Source organism: Taeniopygia guttata, chromosome 34 (genome assembly GCF_048771995.1).
Source record: "Taeniopygia guttata chromosome 34, bTaeGut7.mat, whole genome shotgun sequence".
Taxonomy (NCBI): domain Eukaryota; kingdom Metazoa; phylum Chordata; class Aves; order Passeriformes; family Estrildidae; genus Taeniopygia; species Taeniopygia guttata.
The window spans coordinates 2,628,108-2,650,000 of NC_133059.1; the positions used below are offsets into that span (position 1 = coordinate 2,628,108).

At 51.9% G+C, this 21,893-nt stretch overlaps 3 protein-coding genes across 6 annotated transcripts in view; 2 read left to right on the top strand and 1 right to left on the bottom strand.

Moving 5' to 3' along the window:
- The window catches only part of LOC121468955 (uncharacterized), a 2,238,800-nt gene that overhangs the window by 2,154,317 nt on the left and 62,590 nt on the right, over positions 1-21,893 (top strand). The window lies entirely within an intron of this gene.
- On the bottom strand, positions 286-2,453 carry ZNF565 (zinc finger protein 565). Its single transcript, XM_041712612.2, has 2 exons — positions 2,062-2,453; positions 286-1,749 (listed from the first exon to the last, which is right to left on the bottom strand). Exons 1-2 carry the CDS (start codon positions 2,451-2,453, stop codon positions 756-758), a joined length of 1,386 nt encoding a protein of 461 aa, XP_041568546.2. The 3' UTR covers positions 286-755.
- Positions 15,000-21,893, top strand: part of SPTBN4 (spectrin beta, non-erythrocytic 4) — a 64,106-nt gene continuing 57,212 nt past the window's right edge. For 2 of the 4 annotated variants that reach the window (XM_072920968.1, XM_072920970.1), the window contains exons 1-7: positions 15,000-15,150; positions 16,774-16,925; positions 19,226-19,399; positions 19,481-19,572; positions 19,658-19,738; positions 19,837-19,952; positions 21,098-21,210. In XM_072920968.1, coding sequence (XP_072777069.1) covers positions 15,015-15,150; positions 16,774-16,925; positions 19,226-19,399; positions 19,481-19,572; positions 19,658-19,738; positions 19,837-19,952; positions 21,098-21,210 — 864 coding nt within the window. In that variant the 5' untranslated portion in view covers positions 15,000-15,014. Of the gene's footprint in view, positions 15,151-16,773; positions 16,926-18,322; positions 19,400-19,480; positions 19,573-19,657; positions 19,739-19,836; positions 19,953-21,097; positions 21,211-21,893 lie in introns of those variants that run through there. The other 2 variants (XM_072920966.1, XM_072920967.1) reach the window with 1 other exon arrangement.

Here is a 21,893-nt window from a genome sequence, read left to right on the forward strand (position 1 = left end):
GCGGGACCGTGAGGGGAAAGAGGGCGAGGAAAGGGCGGGACCGTGAGGGGAAAGGGGCGAGGAAAGGGCGGGACCGTGAGGGGAAAGGGGCGAGGAAAGGGCGGGACCGTGAGGGGAAAGGGGCGAGGAAATGGCGGGACCGTGAGGGGAAAGGGGCGAGGAAAGGGCGGGACCGTGAGGGGAAAGGGCCGAGCTCAGGCCAAGGGCGGAACTGTGAGGGGACGCTCTGTGAGGCGGCGCTCTGTAAACAGAACTGCCACGGACTGGGAATGAACGGCAAAGAAATCAGTAAGTCTGAAAGTTTTATTTGTTATCAAATACATCGCAGCCACCCAGCCCCACACAATCCCCATCCCATCGCTCTAAATTGGGATCCCACTTCTCCCAGTCTCCTCCCAGACCCATCTCACCCTGGCAGCTGTGGAATCGAGTGAGTTTGGCGTGGGATTGAGTTTATTTTTGAGGTGGGAACAAGCAATTTGAGGTGGGATTGAGTCTCTGAGGGTTAAAATTCAGTTGTTTTCAGTGGGATGTGAGTGGTTTTGAGGTGAAAGATCCATCCCTCTTGGCTTTCGGAGCACAGAGGGCTTGAGAACAGAAAACAATGCAGGTAAACACAAAAGGAGAAGCAGCCAGGTGTGTTCCCAACATGGATCACAGGGAATGTGGGTCACCAGGGCTGTGCCCAGTGTGGGTCCTCCAGTGTGGGATGGAGTTTAGCTCTTCTCGCACTTGGGGCACTCGAAGGGCTTCTCTTACCGGTGAGTACGTTGGTGTCGGGTCAAGTGAGAGCTCTCTGAGAATCTCTTCCCACACTCAGAACATTCGTAGGGCCTCTCCCCGGTGTGGATCACCTGGTGCCTCATCAGGCTGGAGCTGTCTGAAAATCTCTTCCCACACTCAGAACACTCATAGGGCCTCTCCCCAGTGTGGATCCTCCGGTGCTTGATGAGGTCTGAGTTCTGCCTGAATCCCTTCCCGCAGTCGGGGCAGCAGAATGGCCTCTCCTCTGTGTGACTCTGATAGTGCCGGAAGAGACAGGAGCTGCTCTGAAACGTCTTCCCACACTCAGAACACTCGTAGGGCCTCTCCCCAGTGTGGATCCTCTGGTGCTTCTTCAGTCCGGTGTTCTCTGAGAATCTCTTCCCACACTGAGAACACTCGTAGGGCCTCTCCCCAGTGTGGATCCTCCGGTGCTTGATGAGGTCTGAGTTACTCCTGAATCCCTTCCCACAGTCGGGGCAGCAGAAGGGCCTCTCCTCCGTGTGAATCCAATAGTGCTGGAGGAGATGGGAGCTGGTCTGAAACCTCTTCCCACACTTGGAACACGCGTAGGGCCTCTCCCCGGTGTGGATCCTCTGGTGCTTGATCAGATCACCACTCCGCCTGAAGCCCTTCCCACACTCCGAGCACTTGTGGGGCTTCTCCCCATCATGGAGCTGCTCAGGTTCCCCCAGCTCCGAGCTCTGGCTCCATCTCCGGCCGCCTCCCCGGCCCAGGGTGGGTCTTTCCCCCTCAGATCCCCGCGATCTGCCTTTGCAGCCCCTCCTCGTGCGGGATCTCCGGGGCTTTTCCTCCCCGTCGGGTTCCTGCGCCGTGGAGCCGCTCAAAACGGCCTCTCCCACCAGGTTCTGCCGCGGGGATTTGTCCTCCCTGCTCTCCATCCTCAGCTCCTGCCCTGGGGGAGGAAGGACAAGGAGAGGCTCTTCCTCTTCCTCGCAGCCTCCCAGGGGCTGGGAATGGGAACTCCTGGTTTGGGGAAAACAAGGGATGAGCACGTGGAGTTGGAAGCCCCAGTCCATCTCTGGAAGTCCCTGCCCTCCTGGGCTCCATAAAAACCTCCCGAACACCGAGATCCAGCCCTGAAAAAGCCTCCCGGGAGTTCCCCGTCCCTGCTCCCACCCCTCCTTCTCTGCTCTGGGCTGCAGGGGCTCCAAGGAGTCCCCCCAAGGGGCCTTTTCCGCTCAGCTTCGCAGTTCTTCCTTCTCCAAACATCCCCCCAAAAAACCCAACCCAGGCACCCCCCGGGAGATCGGGCCCGAGCTCCCCCTCCCCGCTCACCTGCGGGATGGGGGCGATGATCCCACAGGTGGGGGCTGCGAATTCAGGCAGGGCTCGACCGCGTGATTCCTCTGCCCTGTTCGATCCGCTTTGTCCCTCCTCTTCCTCTTCCTGCCGCTCCTCCTCTTCCATCCCCTTTCCTCCTCCTCCTCCTCCCTAAGCCCACCTCCCGCTCCTCCTCCATCCCTGCCCTTCCCTCCCTCCCCTTCCTTCCCCTCCTCCCGCTCTCTAATCCCGCCGCCTTCTCCTCCCTCATCCCTCATCTTCCATCGCTCCTCCTCCTCCTGTGTCCCGTCCCCTCCCGCCTGTCCTCCTTTATCCCTTCCCTTCCATCCCCGCTCCTCCTTCCCCGTCCTCCCCCTCGCTATCCCCACCTCCTTCTCCTCCTTCATCCCTCCCCTCCTCCTCCCCGGCAGCACCGGCAGGGACTGGGCTCTTACCGGAATCCTACTGGGATCCTACTGGGAGTGACTGGGACTGTACTGGCATCGTACTGGGATCATACCGGGATCATTCTGGGATCGAATGGGACTGTACTGGCTTTGTACTGACACCATAGTGCCCCACACAATCCCCGCTCCCGAAGGCCGAATCGTGAGGGGAAAGAGAGCGAGAAACGGGCGGGACCGTGAGGGGAAAGGGGGCGAGGAAAGGGCGGGACCGTGAGGGGAAAGGGCCGAGGAAAGGGCGGGACCGTGAGGGGAAAGGGGCGAGGAAAGGGCCGAACCGTGAGGGGAAAGGGGCGAGGAAAGGGCCGAACCGTGAGGGGAAATGGGGCGAGGAACGGGCGGGACCGTGAGGGGAAAGGGGGCGAGGAAAGGGCGGGACCGTGAGGGGAAAGGGGCGAGGAAATGGCGGGACCGTGAGGGGAAAGGGGCGAGGAAAGGGCGGGACCGTGAGGGGAAAGGGGCGAGGAAAGGGAGGGACCGTGAGGGGAAAGGGGCGAGGAAAGGGCGGGACCGTGAGGGGAAAGGAGGCGAGGAAAGGGCGGGACCGTGAGGGGAATCTCCTCACTTTCCCCATTTCCTTCTCCTCTTTCCAGCCCTACTCGCTCTCCTTCTTCACCCCTGCTGTTCCATGCCATCCCAGTTTGTACTGGGATTTGTCCGGCCCATGTCTGTAGGATCCCAGTCCATGTCATCTCAGTCCTGTTTATCCCAGTCTGTCTGGTCCTGATCCATATGGTCCCAGTCTGTGCAGTCCCAGTCTGTAGGACCCCAGGCCAGGTTATCCCGGTCTGTATGGTCCCAATCCATAGGATCGCATTCCACAGGGTCCCAGTCGCTATTTTATCCCGCTCCATAGGATCCCAGTTCCATGTAACCCGAGTGCCATATAAATCCATTCCAGTTCATCCCAGTCCATATGGTCCCAGTTTTTATGTGACCCCATTCCCTATTTTATCCCAGTCCAGTTTAACCTCATCCATAGGGTCCCAGTCGTTATTTGATCCCATTCCCCTTTTTATCCCAGTCCATAGGATCCCAGTTCCATATAATCCCAGTCTAGTTTAGCCCAGATTAGTCCCGTCCATAGGATCCCAGTTCCATATAATCCCACTCCAGTTTAGCCCAGATTAGCCCCGTCCATAGGATCCCAGTTCCATATAATCCCAGTCCAGTTTGTCCCAGTTTCTCCCAGTCCATAGGATCCCAGATCCATATAATCCAAGTCCATAGAGTCCCAGGCCCTATTTAATCACATTCCCTGTTTAATCCCAGTCTATATGATCCTAGTTCCATATAATCCCACTCCAGTTTAGCCCAGATTAGCCCCGTCCATAGGATCCCAGTTCCATATAATCCCAGTCCAGTTTGTCCCAGTTTCTCCCAGTCCATAGGATCCCAGATCCATATAATCCAAGTCCATAGAGTCCCAGGCCCTATTTAATCACATTCCCTGTTTAATCCCAGTCTATATGATCCCAGATCCATATAATCCCAGTCCGTAGGGTCCCATAGGGCCGTATTTGATTCCATTCCGTTCCAGGCTATCCCAGGCCAGTTTATTCCGTTCCATAGGATCTCAATTCCAATTAATCCCAGTCCAGTTTATCCAAATCCATAGGATCCCAATCTCTAGTTGATCCCAATCTCTAGTCGATCCCAGTCCCAATTTGATCCCAGTCCATAACTGATCCCAGTCCATAACTGATCCCAGTTTAGCCCAGATTAGCCCCGTCCATAGGATCTCCGTTCCATATAATCCCAGTCCAGTTTGTCCCAGTTTCTCCCAGTCCATAGGATCCCAGTTCCATATAATCCCAGTCCAGTTTGTCCCAGTTTCTCCTAGTCCATAGGATCCCAGATCCATGTAATCCAAGTCCATAGAGTCCCAGGCCCTATTTAATCACATTCCCTGTTTAATCCCAGTCTATATGATCCCAGTTCCATATAATCCCAGTCCATAGGGTTCCCGGCCCTATTTGATTCCATTCCATTCCAGACTATCCCAGTCCAGTTTATTCTGTTCCATAGGATCTCAATTCCAATTAATCCCAGTCCAGTTTATCCAAATCCATAGGATCCCAATCTCTAGTTGATCCCAATCTCTAGTTGATCCCAGTCCCTATTTGATCCCAGTCCATAACTGATCCCAGTTTAGCCCAGATTAGCCCCGTCCATAGGATCCCAGTTCCGTATAATCCCAGTCCAGTTTGTCCCAGTTTCTCCTAGTCCATAGGATCCCAGATCCATATAATCCAAGTCCATAGAGTCCCAGGCCCTATTCAATCACATTCCCTGTTTAATCCCAGTCCATAGGATCCCAGTTCCATATAATCCCAGTCCATAGGGTCCCATAGGGCCGTATTTGATTCCATTCCATTCCAGGCTATCCCAGGCCAGTTTATTCTGTTCCATAGGATCTCAATTCCAATTAATCCCAGTCCAGTTTATCCCAGTCCATAGGATCCCAATCTCTAGTTGATCCCAATCTCTAGTTGATCCCAGTCCCTATTTGATCCCAGTCCCTATTTGATCCCAGTCCATAACTGATCCCAGTTTAGCCCAGATTAGCCCCGTCCATAGGATCCCAGTTCCATATAATCCCAGTCCAGTTTGTCCCAGTTTCTCCTAGTCCATAGGATCCCAGATCCATATAATCCAAGTCCATAGAGTCCCAGGCCCTATTTAATCACATTCCCTGTTTAATCCCAGTCTATATGATCCCAATTCCATATAATCCCAGTCCATAGGGTCCCATAGGGCCGTATTTGATTCCATTCCATTCCAGGCTATCCCAGTCCAGTTTATTCTGTTCCATAGGATCTCAATTCCAATTAATCCCAGTCCAGTTTATCCCAGTCCATAGGATCCCAATTCCATATAATCCCGGTCCAGTTTATCCCAGTCCATAGGATCCCAATTCCATGGAATCCGAGGGCCTTATGCAATCTCAGTCCAGTTCATCCCTGTCCATACATTCCCTGTCCTTATTTGATCCCATTCCCGATTTTATCCCAGTCCAGTTCGTCCCAGTCCATAGGATCCCAGATCCATAGGACCCCAGTCCAGTTTCTCCCAGTTTCTCCCAGTCCATAGGATCCCAGTTCCATATAATCCCTGTCCGGTTTATCCCGTTCCATATGATCCTAGTTCCATATAATCCCAGTCCATAGGATCCCAGTTCCATATAATGCCAGTCCAGTTTAGCCCAGTTTCTCCCAGTCCATAGGATCCCAGATCCATATAATCCAAGTCCATAGAGTCCCAGGCCCTATTTAATCACATTCCCTGTTTAATCCCAGTCACTCGGATCCCAGTTCCATATAATCCCAGTCCATAGGGTCCCATAGGGCCGTATTTGATTCCATTCCATTCCAGGCTATCCCAGCCAGTTTATTCCGTTCCATAGGATCTCAATTCCAATTAATCCCAGTCCAATTTATCCCAGTCCATAGGATCCCAGTTCCATATAATCCCAGTCCGGTTTATCCCCGTCCAGGCTATCCCAGTCTATAGGATCCCAGTTCCATATAATCCCAGTCCAGTTTAGCCCAGTCCAGGCTATCCCAGTCCATAGGATCCCAGATCCATATAATCCCAGTCCATAGGGTCCCATAGGGCCGTATTTGATTCCATTCCATTCCAGGCTATCCCAGGCCAGTTTATTCCGTTCCATAGGATCTCAATTCCATATAATCCCAGTCCGGTTTATCCCAGTCCATAGGATCCCAATCTCTAGTTGATCCCAATCTCTAGTCGATCCCAGTCCCTATTTGATCCCAGTCCATAACTGATCCCAGTCCATAACTGATCCCAGTTTAGCCCAGATTAGCCCCGTCCATAGGATCCCAGTTCCATATAATCCCAGTCCAGTTTGTCCCAGTTTCTCCCAGTCCATAGGATCCCAGTTCCATATAATCCCAGTCCAGTTTGTCCCAGTTTCTCCCAGTCCATAGGATCCCAGTTCCATATAATCCCAGTCCAGTTTGTCCCAGTTTCTCCTAGTCCATAGGATCCCAGATCCATATAATCCAAGTCCATAGGGTCCCAGGCCCTATTTAATCACAATCCCTGTTTAATCCCAGTCTATATGATCCCAGTTCCATATAATCCCAGTCCATAGGGTCCCATAGGGCCATATTTGATTCCATTCCATTCCATTCCAGGCTGTCCCAGTCCATAGGATACCAGATCCATATAATCCCAGTCCATAGGGTTCCCGGCCCTATTTGATTCCATTCCATTCCAGACTATCCCAGGCCAGTTTATTCTGTTCCATAGGATCTCAATTCCATATAATCCCAGTCCAATTTATCCCAGTCCATAGGATCCCAATTCCATGGAATCCGAGGGCCTTATGCAATCTCAGTCCAGTTCATCCCTGTCCATACATTCCCTGTCCTTATTTGATCCCATTCCCAATTTTATCCCAGTCCAGTTCATCCCAGTCCATAGGATCTCAGTTCCATATAATCCCAGTCCAGTTTGTCCCAGTTTCTCCTAGTCCATAGGATCCCAATTCCATATAATCCCAGTCCATAGGGTCCCATAGGGCCGTATTTGATTCCATTCCATTCCAGGCTATCCCAGGCCAGTTTATTCCGTTCCATAGGATCTCAATTCCAATTAATCCCAGTCCAGTTTATCCAAATCCATAGGATCCCAATCTCTAGTTGATCCCAATCTCTAGTCGATCCCAGTCCCTGTTTGATCCCAGTCCATAACTGATCCCAGTCCATAACTGATCCCAGTTTAGCCCAGATTAGCCCCGTCCATAGGATCCCAGTTCCATATAATCCCAGTCCAGTTTGTCCCAGTTTCTCCCAGTCCATAGGATCCCAGATCCATATAATCCCAGTCCATAGAGTCCCAGGCCCTATTTAATCACCTTCCCTGTTTAATCCCAGTCTATAGGATCCCAGATCCATATAATCCCAGTCCATAGGGTTCCCGGCCCTATTTGATTCCATTCCATTCCAGACTATCCCAGGCCAGTTTATTCCGTTCCATAGGATCTCAATTCCATATAATCCCAGTCCAGTTTATCCAAATCCATAGGATCCCAATTTCTAGTTGATCCCAATCTCTAGTCGATCCCAGTCCCTATTTGATCCCAGTCCATAACTGATCCCAGTTTAGCCCAGATTAGCCCCGTCCATAGGATCCCAGTTCCATATAATCCCAGTCCAGTTTAGCCCAGTTTCTCCTAGTCCATAGGATCCCAGATCCATATAATCCAAGTCCATAGAGTCCCAGGCCCTATTTAATCACATTCCCTGTTTAATCCCAGTCTATATGATCCCAGTTCCATATAATCCCAGTCCATAGGGTCCCATAGGGCCGTATTTGATCCCATTCCATTCCAGGCTATCCCAGTCCAGTTTATTCCGTTCCATAGGATCTCAATTCCAATTAATCCCAGTCCAGTTTATCCCAGTCCATAGGATCCCAGTTCCATATAATCCCAGTCCAGTTTGTCCCAGTTTCTCCTAGTCCACAGGATCCCAGATCCATATAATCCCAGTCCATAGAGTCCCAGGCCCTATTTAATCACATTCCCTGTTTAATCCCAGTCCATATGATCCCAGTTCCATATAATCCCAGTCCATAGGGTCCCATAGGGCCGTATTTGATTCCATTCCATTCCAGGCTATCCCAGTCCAGTTTATTCTGTTCCATAGGATCTCAATTCCAATTAATCCCAGTCCAGTTTATCCCAGTCCATAGGATCCCAATTCCATATAATCCCGGTCCAGTTTATCCCAGTCCATAGGATCCCAATTGCATGGAATCCGAGGGCCTTATGCAATCTCAGTCCAGTTCATCCCTGTCCATACATTCCCTGTCCTTATTTGATCCCATTCCCGATTTTATCCCAGTCCAGTTCATCCCAGTCCATAGGATCCCAGATCCATAGGGCCCCAGTCCAGTTTCTCCCAGTTTTCCCAGTCCATAGCATCCCAGTTCCATATAATCCCTGTCCAGTTTATCCCGTTCCATATGATCCTAGTTCCATATAATCCCAATCCATAGGATCCCAGTCCATGTTTGATCCTATTCCCTTTTTTATCCCATTCTATAGGATCCCAGTTCCATATGATCCCATTTCAGGCTCTCCCAGTCCAGTTTATCCCATTCTAGTTTATCCCATTCCATAGGATCCCAGTCTCTCAGGTATTGTGAAAAACTGGGATTGCTGGGGAGCACGGAATAAAGGGTGGAAACTGGGATAAGGGATGGGAAACTGGGATAAGGGATGGGAAACTGGGATAATGGGAATGGGGATAATGGGAACAGGGATAATGGATGGGAAACTGGGATAATGGATGGGAAACTGGGATAAGGGATGGGAAACTGGGATAATGGGAACTGGGATAAGGGATGGGAAACTGGGATAAGGGATGGGAAACTGGGATAATGGGAACTGGGATAATGGGGGAAACTGGGATAAGGGATGGGAAACTGGGATAAGGGATGGGAAACTGGGATAAGGGATGGGAAACTGGGATAATGGATGGGAAACTGGGATAATGGGAACTGGGATAATGGGAACTGGGATAATGGGAACTGGGATAATGGGGGAGAAACTGGGATAATGGGAACTGGGATAATGGGGACTGGGATAATGGGGACTGGGATAATGGGAACTGGGATAATGGGACTGGGATAATGGGGACTGGGATAATGGGGACTGGGATAATGGGAACTGGGATAATGGGGACTGGGATAATGGGGACTGGGATAATGGGAATGGGATAATGGGAATGGGATAATGGGGACTGGGATAATGGGGACTGGGATAATGGGAATGGGATAATGGGAACTGGGATAATGGGGACTGGGATAATGGGAACTGGGATAATGGGAACTGGGATAATGGGGACTGGGATAATGGGAATGGGATAATGGGAACTGGGATAATGGGAATGGGATAATGGGACTGGGATAATGGGGACTGGGATAATGGGAATGGGATAATGGGAATGGGATAATGGGAATGGGATAATGGGGACTGGGATAATGGGAATGGGATAATGGGGGAGACTGGGATAATGGGAATGGGATAATGGGGACTGGGATAATGGGAACTGGGATAATGGGAACTGGGATAATGGGAATGGGATAATGGGAACTGGGATAATGGGAACTGGGATAATGGGAATGGGATAATGGGAATGGGATAATGGGAATGGGATAATGGGAACTGGGATAATGGGGACTGGGATAATGGGGACTGGGATAATGGGAACTGGGATAATGGGAACTGGGATAATGGGAACTGGGATAATGGGAATGGGATAATGGGAACTGGGATAATGGGAACTGGGATAATGGGAATGGGATAATGGGGACTGGGATAATGGGAACTGGGATAATGGGAATGGGATAATGGGAATGGGATAATGGGAACTGGGATAATGGGAATGGGATAATGGGAACTGGGATAATGGGAATGGGATAATGGGAATGGGATAATGGGAATGGGATAATGGGAATGGGATAATGGGAACTGGGATAATGGGAACTGGGATAATGGGAATGGGATAATGGGGACTGGGATAATGGGAACTGGGATAATGGGGACTGGGATAATGGGAATGGGGATAATGGGAACTGGGATAATGGGAACTGGGATAATGGGAATGGGATAATGGGAACTGGGATAATGGGGACTGGGATAATGGGAATGGGATAATGGGAATGGGATAATGGGGACTGGGATAATGGGAATGGGATAATGGGGACTGGGATAATGGGAACTGGGATAATGGGAACTGGGATAATGGGGACTGGGATAATGGGAATGGGATAATGGGAATGGGATAATGGGAACTGGGATAATGGGAACTGGGATAATGGGAATGGGATAATGGGAACTGGGATAATGGGAACTGGGATAATGGGGACTGGGATAATGGGAATGGGATAATGGGGAAATTGGGATAATGGGGACTGGGATAATGGGAACTGGGATAATGGGAACTGGGATAATGGGAATGGGATAATGGGAAAGTGGGATAATGGGGACTGGGATAATGGGAACTGGGATAATGGGGGAGAAACTGGGATAATGGGAATGGGATAATGGATGGGAAACTGGGATAATGGATGGGAAACTGGGATAATGGGAACTGGGATAATGGGGAAATTGGGATAATGGGAATGGGATAATGGGAACTGGGATAATGGGGACTGGGATAATGGGAATGGGATAATGGGAACTGGGATAATGGGAACTGGGATAATGGGAATGGGATAATGGGAACTGGGATAATGGGAACTGGGATAATGGGAATGGGATAATGGGGACTGGGATAATGGGAATGGGATAATGGGAATGGGATAATGGGGACTGGGATAATGGGAATGGGATAATGGGGACTGGGATAATGGGAACTGGGATAATGGATGGGAAACTGGGATAATGGGGACTGGGATAATGGGAATGGGATAATGGGAACTGGGATAATGGGAACTGGGATAATGGGAACTGGGATAATGGATGGGAAACTGGGATAATGGGAACTGGGATAATGGGAATGGGATAATGGGAATGGGATAATGGGAATGGGATAATGGGGAAATCGGGAATATCAGAAGAATGGGAATTCTGGGATAACAGGAATACCAGAAGAATGGGAATTTTGGGATAACAGTGACAAAAAACTGGGATAACAGAAATTCCAGGATAACAGGAATTTTGGGATAACGGGAATTCCAGGGTAATGGGAATTCTGGGTTAACAGGAATTCCAGGATAATGGGAATTTTGGGATAACGGGAATTTTGGGATAACAGAAATTCCAGGAAAATGGGAATTTTGGGATAACGAGAATTTGGGGATAACAGAAATTCCTGGATAATGGGAATTTTGGGATAATGGGAAATTTGGGATAACAGAAATTCCTGGATAATGGGAATTTTGGGATAACGGGAAATTTGGGGATAACAGAAATTCCTGGATAATGGGAATTTTGGGATAACAAATTCCTGGATAATGGGAATTTTGGGATAACAGGAATTTTGGGATAACGGGAATTTTGGGATAACAGAAATTCCTGGATAACGGGAATTTTGGGATAATGGGAAATTTGGGATAACAAATTCCTGGATAATGGGAAATTTGGGATAATAAATTCCAGGATAACGGGAGTTTTGGGATAATGGGAATTTGGGATAACAAATTCCTGGATAATGGGAATTTTGGGATAACGGGAATACCAAAAGAATGGGAATTTTGGGATAACAGTGACAAAAAACTGGGATAACAGAAATTCCAGGATAACAGGAATTTTGGGATAACGGGAATTTGGGGATAACAGAAATTCCTGGGTAATGGGAATTTTGGGATAACGGGAATTTTGGGATAACAGGAATTCCTGGATAACAGAAATTCCAGGGTAATGGGAATTTTGGGATAACGGGAATTTTGGGATAACAGGAATTCCTGGATAACAGAAATTCCAGGGTAATGGGAATTTTGGGATAACGGGAATTTGGGGATAACAGAAATTCCAGGGTAATGGGAATTTTGGGATAACAGGAATTCCTGGATAATGGGAATTTTGGGATAACAGGAATTCCTGGATAATGGGAATTTTGGGATAACGGGAAATTTGGGGATAACAGAAATTCCTGGATAATGGGAATTTTGGGATAACAGAAATTCCTGGATAATGGGAATTTTGGGATACCAGAAATTCCAGGAAAATGGGAATTTTGGGATAACAGGAATTCCAGGGTAATGGGAATTTTGGGATAACGGGAATTCCGGGATATCAGAAATTCCTGGATAATGGGAATTTTGGGATAACAGAAATTCCTGGATAATGGGAATTTTTGGATAATGGGAATTTTGGGATAACAGAAATTCCAGGGTAATGGGAATTTTGGGATAACGGGAATTTTGGGATAACAGAAATTCCTGGATAATGGGAATTTTGGGATAACAGAAATTTGGGATCAGGGGGGAAATTCGGGATAAAGGCAGTTCCGGGGTAACACCACCCGTTCCCCATCCCGCTTTGGGAGCGATTTGGGAATTTTTGGGGAATTTTTTGGGAATTTTGGGGGCGGGGCTTGTCCCGCGGGGTGGGGGAGGGGCGCGAGCGGCGTCGCGCGCTGCGGGCGGGAATCGGCGGCGGCGGCAGCGACCCCTCCCCCCCCCCAACCCCCCCCAAACCCCCCCAAAAATCCGGGGACCCCTCCCCGGGACCCCTCCCCCCATCCCCGCATTCCCAGAATTCCCAGAATTCCCAAAATTCCTTCCCGGAATTCCCGGAATTCCCGGCCCGGCCCGGCAGGTGATGGGGATGGGGGTGGGGGAGGGGGTTTGGGGGGTCCCCGGGGGGGATTTTGGGGTTTTTTGGGAGGATTTGGGGGGTCCCGGGAAGGGCCTGGGGTGGGGGATGGGGAGGGGTCCCTCAAGGTCACGGGAGGGAGGGGCCGGGCCTGGGGGGGAGGGGGATTTGGGGGATTTTGGGGGAATTTTAGGGGATTTGGGGGATTTTGGGGGAGTTTAGGTAGATTGGGGGGGATTTTTGGGCATTTTGGGGGATTTTAGCGGGGATGTTTTGAGGATGTGGGGGGATTTGGGGGGAATTTTAGGGGATTTTGGGGGAATTTTAGGGGATTTGAGGGCATTTGGGGGGAATTTTAGGGGATTTGGGGGGATTTTTGGGGGCATTTGGGGGGAATTTTAGGGGATTTGGGGGGATTTTTGGGGGCATGTTAGGCAATTTTGGGGGATTTTAGGGGAATTTTATGGAGGATTGGGGGAATTTTAGGGGATTTGGGGGGGATTTGGGGGGCATTTTAGAGGCTTCCGGGAGAATTTTGGGGGGTTTTGGGGGATTTTTGGGGGGAATTAATGAAGAATTTTGTAGAATTTTAGGGACTTTGGGGGATTTTTGGGGGGTTTCTGGAGGTCTTGGGGGTCTTGGGGTCTTTTTGGGGGGTCTTGAGTGTTTTGAGGGGGTTTTAGGGGGGCTATGGGGGGATTTGGGGGGATTTGGGGAATTTTGGGGTTTGCTGGAGGTCCTGGGGCAGATTTTGGGGGGGTCCTGGGGATTCTCAGAGGATTTTGGGGGGCTCAGGGGGGGTTCTGGGGGGATTTTGGGGGTCTCAGAGAATTTTGGGGGGGTCTTGGGGGATTTTGGGGGTTTTGGCGGGGGTCATGAGTGGATTTTGGGGGTCTCAGGGGGATTCTCAATGGATTTTGGGGTCTTAGAGAATTTTGGGGAGGGGTCTCATTGAATTTTGGGGGTCTCGGGGGGGTGTCTCAATGAATTTTGGGGTCTCAGAGAATTTTGGGGGGTCTCGGGGGATTTTGGTGGTCTCAGATGGAATTTTGGGGTAATTTTGGGGGTCTCAGGGGGTATTTTGAGGGGGTTTTGGGGGTCTCGGGAGCGATTTGGGGATTTTGGAGGTCTCGGGGGGGATTTGGGGGAGGATTTAGGGGGGATTTTGGGGAGATTTTGGTGGTCTCAGATGGAATTTTGGGGTGATTTTGGGGGTCTCAGGGGGTATTTTGGGGGGATTTTGGGGGTCTCAGGAGGGATTTGGGGATTTTGGAGGTCTCGGGGGGTCTTAGGGGGAATTTTGGGGGAGATTTTGGGGGTCTCAGGGGGTATTTTGGGGGTATTTTGGGGGTCTCGGGGTGGATTTGGGGATTTTGGAGGTCTCGGGGGGGATTTTGGGGAGGTTTTAGGGGGGATTTTGGGGGGGATTTTGGGGGTCTTAGGGGGAATTTTGGGGGTCTCGGGGGGAATTTTGGGGGGATTTTGGGGGTCTCAGGGGGATTTTGGGGGGATTTTGGGGGTCTTGGGGTGGATTTTGGGGGGAATTTGGGGGTCTTAGGAGGAGTTTTGGGGGGAATTTGGGGGTCTTGGGTATTTTGAGGGGATTTTGGAGCTCTCGGGGTGGATTTTGGGGGGAATTTGGGGGTCTTAGGAGGAGTTTTGGGGGGAATTTGGGGGTCTTGGGTATTTTGAGGGGATTTTGGAGCTCTCGGGGTGGATTTTGGGGGGAATTTGGGGGTGTTAGGGGGAATTTTGGGGGGATTTTGGGGGTCTCGGGGTGGATTTGGGGGGGAATTTGGGGGTCTCAGGGGGATTTTGGGGGGGATTTTGGGGGTCTCGGGGTGGATTTGGGGGGGAATTTGGGGGTCTCAGGGGGATTTTGGGGGAATTTGGGGGTCTCAGGGGGATTTTGGGGGGGATTTTGGGGGTCTCGGGGTGGATTTGGGGGGGAATTTGGGGGTCTTAGGGGGAATTTGGGGGGATTTTGGGGGGATTTTGGGGGTCTCGGGGAATTTTAGGGGGATTTTGGGGGTCTCAGGGGGAATTTTGGGGGGATTTTGGGGGTTTCAGGGGGATTTTTGGGGGTATTTTGGGGAGATTTTGATCTCTGCCCCCCCAGAATCTCAATCCCCCCCCAAATCTCTTCCAGGCCCCCCTGAGCCGGCTGTGGGACCCCTCCCCAATTTTGGGGACCCCCCCCGCCCCCCATGGCGGCCGAGGTGGACAACGCGGAGGCCGCCCCTCCCCCCAACAACAACAACGGCCCCTGGGACCCCCCCCCGGAGCCCCGCGCCTGGGGGGACCCCAAAATCTTCGAGTGCTCCCGGATCAAGGCCCTGGCTGGTGCGTGAGACCCCCCCCCAAAAAAACCCAAAAAAAAAAAACCCAAAAAATCGAAATATTTCCAAAAAATCGAAATATTTCCCAAAAAAATTGAAATATTCTGCCCCAAAAAAATCAAAATATTCCCCGAAAAATTTCCCGATCCTTTCACCCACCAAAAAAACCCAAAACAAATCCCATGAAAAAACCCCAAAAAATCTTCTCAACACCCAAAAAACCCAAAAAAATCTTCTCAGCCCCCCAAAAAACCCCAAAACCCCCCAAAAAATCCCAAAAAATCTTCTCAACCCCCCAAAAAAACCCAAAAAATCTTCTCAGCCCCCCAAAAACCCCAAAACCCCCCAAAAAATCCTGAAGAAACTTCTCAACACCCAAAAAAACCCCAAAAAATCTTCTCAATCCCCCAAAAAACCCAAAGGTTTGGGTCTCACGGGGATCTTGGGGTGGGTTTGGAGAGCAGGAGAAGACCTTCAGCACATGGTGAAGGTCCACCTGGAGGCTCCTGAGTCCCATGAGAGGCTCATGGTGGATTTGGGGTCTCAGGGTGGATTTGGGGTCTCACGATGGGTTTGGGGTGGATTTGGGTGACCTCTGTGTGACCCCAGATGAGCAGGACACGGTGGAGGAGAAGACCTTCATCAAGTGGGTGAAGGTCCACCTGGAGGCTCCTGAGTCCCATGAGGACCTCAGGGTGGATTTGGGGTGATTTTAGGGTGGATTTGGGGTGACCTCGGTGTCCCCCCAGACGAGTGGGACGTGGTGCAGAAGAAGAACTTCACCAAGTGGGTGAAGGTCCACCTGGAGGCTCCTGAGTCCCATGAGGAGCTCATGGTGGATTTGGGGTCTCAGGGTGGATTTGGGGTCTCAGGATGGGTTTGGGTGGATTTGGGGTGACCTCGATGTCCCCCCAGACGAGCAGGACACAGCGAAGGAGAAGACCTTCATCAAGTGGTGAAGGTCCACCTGGAGGCTCCTGAGTCCCATGAGGACCTCAGGGTGGATTTGGGGTCTCAGGATGGATTTGGGGTGGGTTTGGGTGGATTTGGGGTGGATTTGGGGTGACCTCGGTGTCTTCCAGACGAGCAGGACATGGTGGAGGAGAAGACCTTCACCAAGTGGGTGAAGGTCCACCTGGAGCCTCCTGAGTCCCATGAGGACCTCAGGGTGGATTTGGGGTCTCAGGATGGAATTGGGGTCTCAGGGTGGATTTGGGGTCTCAGGGTGGTTTGGGGTGATTTTAGGGTGGATTTGGGGTGGATTTGGGGTGACCTCGATGTCTCCCAGATGAGCGGGACGCGGTGCAGAAGAAGACCTTCACCAAGTGGGTGAAGGTCCACCTGGAGGCTCCTGAATCCCATGAGGACCTCAGGGTGGATTTGGGGTCTCAGGGTGGATTTGGGGTGGTTTTAGGGTGGATTTGGGTTTGATTTGGGGTGACCTCGATGTCCCCTGGACAAGCAGAACACACTGAAGGAGAAGACCTTCACCAAGTGGGTGAAGGTCCACCTGGAGGTTCCTGAGTCCCATGAGGGTCTCAGGGTGGATTTGGGGTCTCAGGGTGGTTTTGGGGTGATTTTAGGGTGGATTTGGGGTGGATTTGGGGTGACCTCGGTGTCCCCCCAGACGAGCGGGACGCGGTGCAGAAGAAGACCTTCACCAAGTGGGTGAACGCCCACCTGGCGCGCGCCGCCTGCCGCGTCGGGGACCTCTACTCGGACCTGCGCGACGGCTTCGTGCTGACGCGGCTGCTCGAGGTGCTCTCGGGGGAGACCCTGGTGAGGAGACCCACGCGGCGTCTTCATCGTCATCGTCATCGTCATCGTCATTGTCATTGCCATCTTCTGCTGTCATCATTGCCACGAGTGCTGCATCATCATCATCATCATCATCATCATCCTTTTCCATCACCTTCATCCTCATGGCCATTGTCGTCGTTGTCATCGTCACCATCATGGGTGGCATCATCATCATCATTCATCATCATCATCATCATCATCATCGTCATGAGTGGCATCATCATCATCGCTCTCTATCATCTTCATCATCATCATCATCATGAGTGGCATCATCATCATCATCATCCTTTTCCATCACCTTCATCCTCATGGCCATTGTCGTCGTTGTCATCGTCATCATCATGAGTGGCATCGTCATCATCATTCTCCATCATCATCATCATCATCATCATCATCATGGCCATGAGAGGCATCATCGTCATCATCGTTCTCTATCATCTTCATCATCGTCATCATCATGAGTGGCATCATCATCATCATTCTCCATCATCATCATCATTATCATCGTTGCCATGAGAGGCATCATCGTCATCATCGTTCTCTATAATCTTCCTCATCATCATCATCGCCATGAGTGGCATCATCATCATCATCATCATCACCATCATCATCGTCATGAGTGGCATCATCATCGTTCTCTGTCGTCTTCATCATCGTCATCGTCATGAGTGGCATCATCATCATCATCGTTCTCTATCGTCTTCATCATCATCATCATCATCGTCATGAGTGGCATCGTCATCATTGTTCTCTATCGTCTTCATCATCATCATCGTCATCATCATGAGTGTCATCATCATCAGTCTCCATCATCTTCATCATCATCGTCATCGTCATGAGTGGCATCATCATCATCATCGTTCTCTATCGTCTTCCTCATCATCATCATTGTCATGAGTGGCATCATCATCGTTCTCGATCGTCTTCATCATCATCATCGTCATGAGAGGCATCATCATCAGTCTCCATCATCTTCATCATCATCATCATCGTTCTCCATCATCATCATCATCATCATCATCATCATTCTCTATCATCTTCTTCATCATCGTCATCGTCATGAGTGGCATCATCATCATCATCATCATTCTCTATCATCTTCATCATCATCATCATCATGAGTGGCATCATCGTTCTCTATCGTCTTCATCGTCATCGTCATGAGTGGCATCATCATCATCATCATCATCGTTCTCTGTCGTCTTCATCATCATCACCATCATCTCCATGACCGTCATTATGAGGATCATCATCATCATCTCCATGACCGTCATCATGAGGATCATCATCATCATCATCATCATCATCTCCATGACCGTCATTATGAGGATCATCATCATCATCATCATCATCGTGATTGTCGCCATTGCCATGAGCAGATCATTGTCTTCATGACCATCATCACCACCACCATCATCACCACCACCATCATCACCACCACCACCACCTTCATCATCATCATCGCCATGAGCAGCACCCCCAGTTTGGGTGGAACTGGGACCTCCTCACCATCCCCAGCTCCCACCATCCCCAGTTTGGGTGGAACTGGGACCTCCTCACCATCTCCATCTCCCACCATCACCACTTGGGGTGGAACTGGGACCTCCTCACCATCTCCAGCTCCCACCATCTCCAGCTCCCACCATCACCAGTTTGGGTGGAACTGGGACCTCCTCACCATCTCCAGCTCCCACCATCCCCAGTTTGGGTGGAACTGGGACCTCCTCACCATCTCCAGCTCCCACCATCCCCAGTTTGGGTGGAACTGGGACCTCCTCACCATCTCCATCTCCCACCATCAGCAGTTTGGGTGGAACTGGGACCTCCTCACCATCCCCAGCTCCCACCATCTCCAGCTCCCACCATCACCAGTTTGGGTGGAACTGGGACCTCCTCACCATCTCCAGCTCCCACCATCTCCAGTTTGGGTGGAACTGGGACCTCCTCCCACCATCTCCAGCTCCCACCATCCCCAGTTTGGGTGGAACTGGGACCTCCTCACCATCTCCAGCTCCCACCATCCCCAGTTTGGGTGGAACTGGGACCTCCTCACCATCTCCAGCTCCCACCATCTCCAGTTTGGGGTGGAACTGGGACCTCCTCACCATCTCCAGCTCCCACCATCTCCAGCTCCCACCATCCCCAGTTTGGGTGGAACTGGGACCTCTACACCATCCCCAGTCTGGGCCTGGTTCTGGTTCTGGTTCTGTTTCTGGTTCTGGTGGGGTGGGGTGGGGTGGCAGGACCTTCTCCGAGCCGGAGGTCCCCGTGTCCCCCAGCCCAAGCCGACGCGGGGCCGGATGCGGATCCACTCCCTGGAGAACGTGGACAAGGCCCTGCAGTTCCTCAAGGAGCAGCGCGTCCACCTGGAGAACGTCGGCTCCCACGACATCGTGGACGGCAACCACCGCCTGACCCTCGGCCTCATCTGGACCATCATCCTGCGCTTCCAGGTGCCACCGGGGTCCTCTCCGTGTCCCCCGGTTGTCCTCCTCCTCCCCGTCCCAGGTGTCTCCTGACGGTTCCTCCCCCAGATCCAGGTGATCAAGATCAAGACCGAGGACAACCGGGAGACGCGCTCGGCCAAGGACGCGCTGCTGCTCTGGTGCCAGATGAAGACGGCGGGGTGAGGACCTCAGGTGGTGGTGTGGACCCACCAGGAGGTCTGCTGACCCCTGGTGACCCCTGGTGACCCCCGGTGTCCTCCACAGCTACCCTGAGGTCAACATCCAGAACTTCACCACCAGCTGGAGGGACGGCCTGGCCTTCAACGCCCTCATCCACCGGCACCGGTCAGCGCCGGCGGGGTGGACACGGGTGGGACCTCCTGGATGCTGAGGTCACCTCTGAGGGGTTGGTGGGTGAGGTGACCGTGTCCACCCCACCCCAGGCCGGATCTCATCGACTTCCACAAGTTGACCAAGTCCAACGCCACCTACAACCTCCAGCAGGCCTTCAACACGGCCGAGCAGCACCTGGGGCTGAGCAAGCTGCTGGACCCCGAGGGTATGGACAGGGCTGTCCACCTGTCCACCTGTCCGTCTGTCCACCTGTCCATCTGTCCATCCACCTGTCCATCTGTCCATCTGTCCACCTGTCCATCCACCTGTCCATCTGTCCATCCACCTGTCCATCTGTCCATCCACCTGTCCACCTGTCCATCTGTCCATCCACCTGTCCATCTGTCCATCCACCTGTCCATCTGTCCATCCACCTGTCCACTTGTCCACCTGTCCATCTGTCCACCTGTCCATCTGTCCATCTGTCCATCTGTCCATCTGTCCATCCACCTGTCCACCTGTCCATCTGTCCACCTGTCCATCTGTCCATCTGTCCATCTGTCCACCCGTCCATCCATCTGTCCACCTGTCCACCTGTCCATCTGTCCACCTGTCCATCTGTCCACCCGTCCATCTGTCCACCTTCCCACCTGTCCATCTGTCCATCTGTCCACATGTCCATCTGTCCACCTGTCCACCTGTCCATCTGTCCACCTGTCCACCTGTCCACCTGTCCATCTGTCCACCTGTCCATCTGTCCATCCATCTGTCCATCTGTCCACCTGTCCATCTGTCCACCTGTCCACCTGTCCACCTGTCCATCTGTCCATCCACCTGTCCATCTGTCCATCTGTCCATCCATCCACCTGTCCACCTGTCCATCCATCCACCTGTCCACCTGTCCATCCATCTGTCCATCTGTCCATCTGTCCACCTGTCCATCCATCTGTCCACCTGTCCACCTGTCCATCTGTCCATCTGTCCACCTGTCCATCCATCTGTCCATCCGTCCATCTGTCCATCTGTCCACCTGTCCACCTGTCCATCTGCCCATCTGTCCATCTGTCCACCTGTCCATCCATCTGTCCACCTGTCCATCTGTCCATCTGTCCACCTGTCCATCCATCTGTCCATCTGTCCATCTGTCCATGTGTCCACCTGTCCACCTGTCCATCCATCTGTCCACCTGTCCACCTGTCCATCTCTCCGGCCACACGGGGTGGGGTCATCTCCACTGTCCGGTTTTTTTGGGGTGAGGTTTCTTCTGGGAAGGGTCACGGCTGAGGGATCAGCCCGGCTTTGGTGGGACCATCCCTGGTGGTCCCGGGGTGGAGCTCCGGGGAGGGGTCCTGACCTTCTGCCCCCCACCAGACGTCAACATGGAGGACCCCGACGAGAAGTCCATCATCACCTACGTGGTGTCCTTCTACCACTACTTCTCCAAGATGAAGGCGCTGGCGGTGGAGGGGAAGCGCATCGGGAAGGTGGGGCTGACCCGAGTCCTGCGGGTCTCCATGCCCAGCTCCACCAGGTGTCCACCCCTTGGTCCATCCATTGTCCACCCCTTGGTCCACCCCACTGCCCATGGATGTCCCGTCCTTCTGTCCACCCCTTTGTCCATCCTTTGTCCATCTCTTTGTCGATCTTTGTCCATCCATTGTCCATCCTTGGTCCACCCCCATGTCCAGGGGTGTCCCACCCCTTTGTCCATCCATTGTCCACCCCTTGGTCCACACCATTGTCCAGGGGTGTCCCACCTCTTGGTCCATCCATTGTCCACCCCTTGGTCCACCCCTTTGTCCAGGGGTGTCCCACCCATTTGTCCATCCTGTGTCCATCCCATGTCCATCCTTTCTCCATCCCTTGTCCATCCCTTTCTCCATTCCTTTCTCCATCCATTGTCCATCCTTTCTCCATCCTTTCTCCATCCATTGTCCATTCCATGTCCATCCTTTCTCCATCCTTTCTCCATCCATCGTTCATCCTTTCTTCATCCCGTGTCCATCCCTTGTCCATCCCTTGTCCATCCATTGTCCATCCCTTTCTCCATCCCTTGTCCATCCTTTCTCCATCCTTTCTCCACCCCTTGTCCACCTCTCGGTCCACCTCCACCTCCAAGGCCATCCCACCTCTCCTCCCCACCCACCAACCAGACCACGACCACCCA

Coding starts and splice junctions, on each gene's coding strand:
- ZNF565 (XM_041712612.2), bottom strand. CDS start 2,453: ATGAAGGAGGAGAAGGAGGTGGGGATAGCGAGGGGGAGGACGGGGAAG. Junction 1,750..2,061: donor TCATCGCCCCCATCCCGCAG/GTGAGCGGGGAG, acceptor TCCCCAAACCAG/GAGTTCCCATTCCCAGCCCC.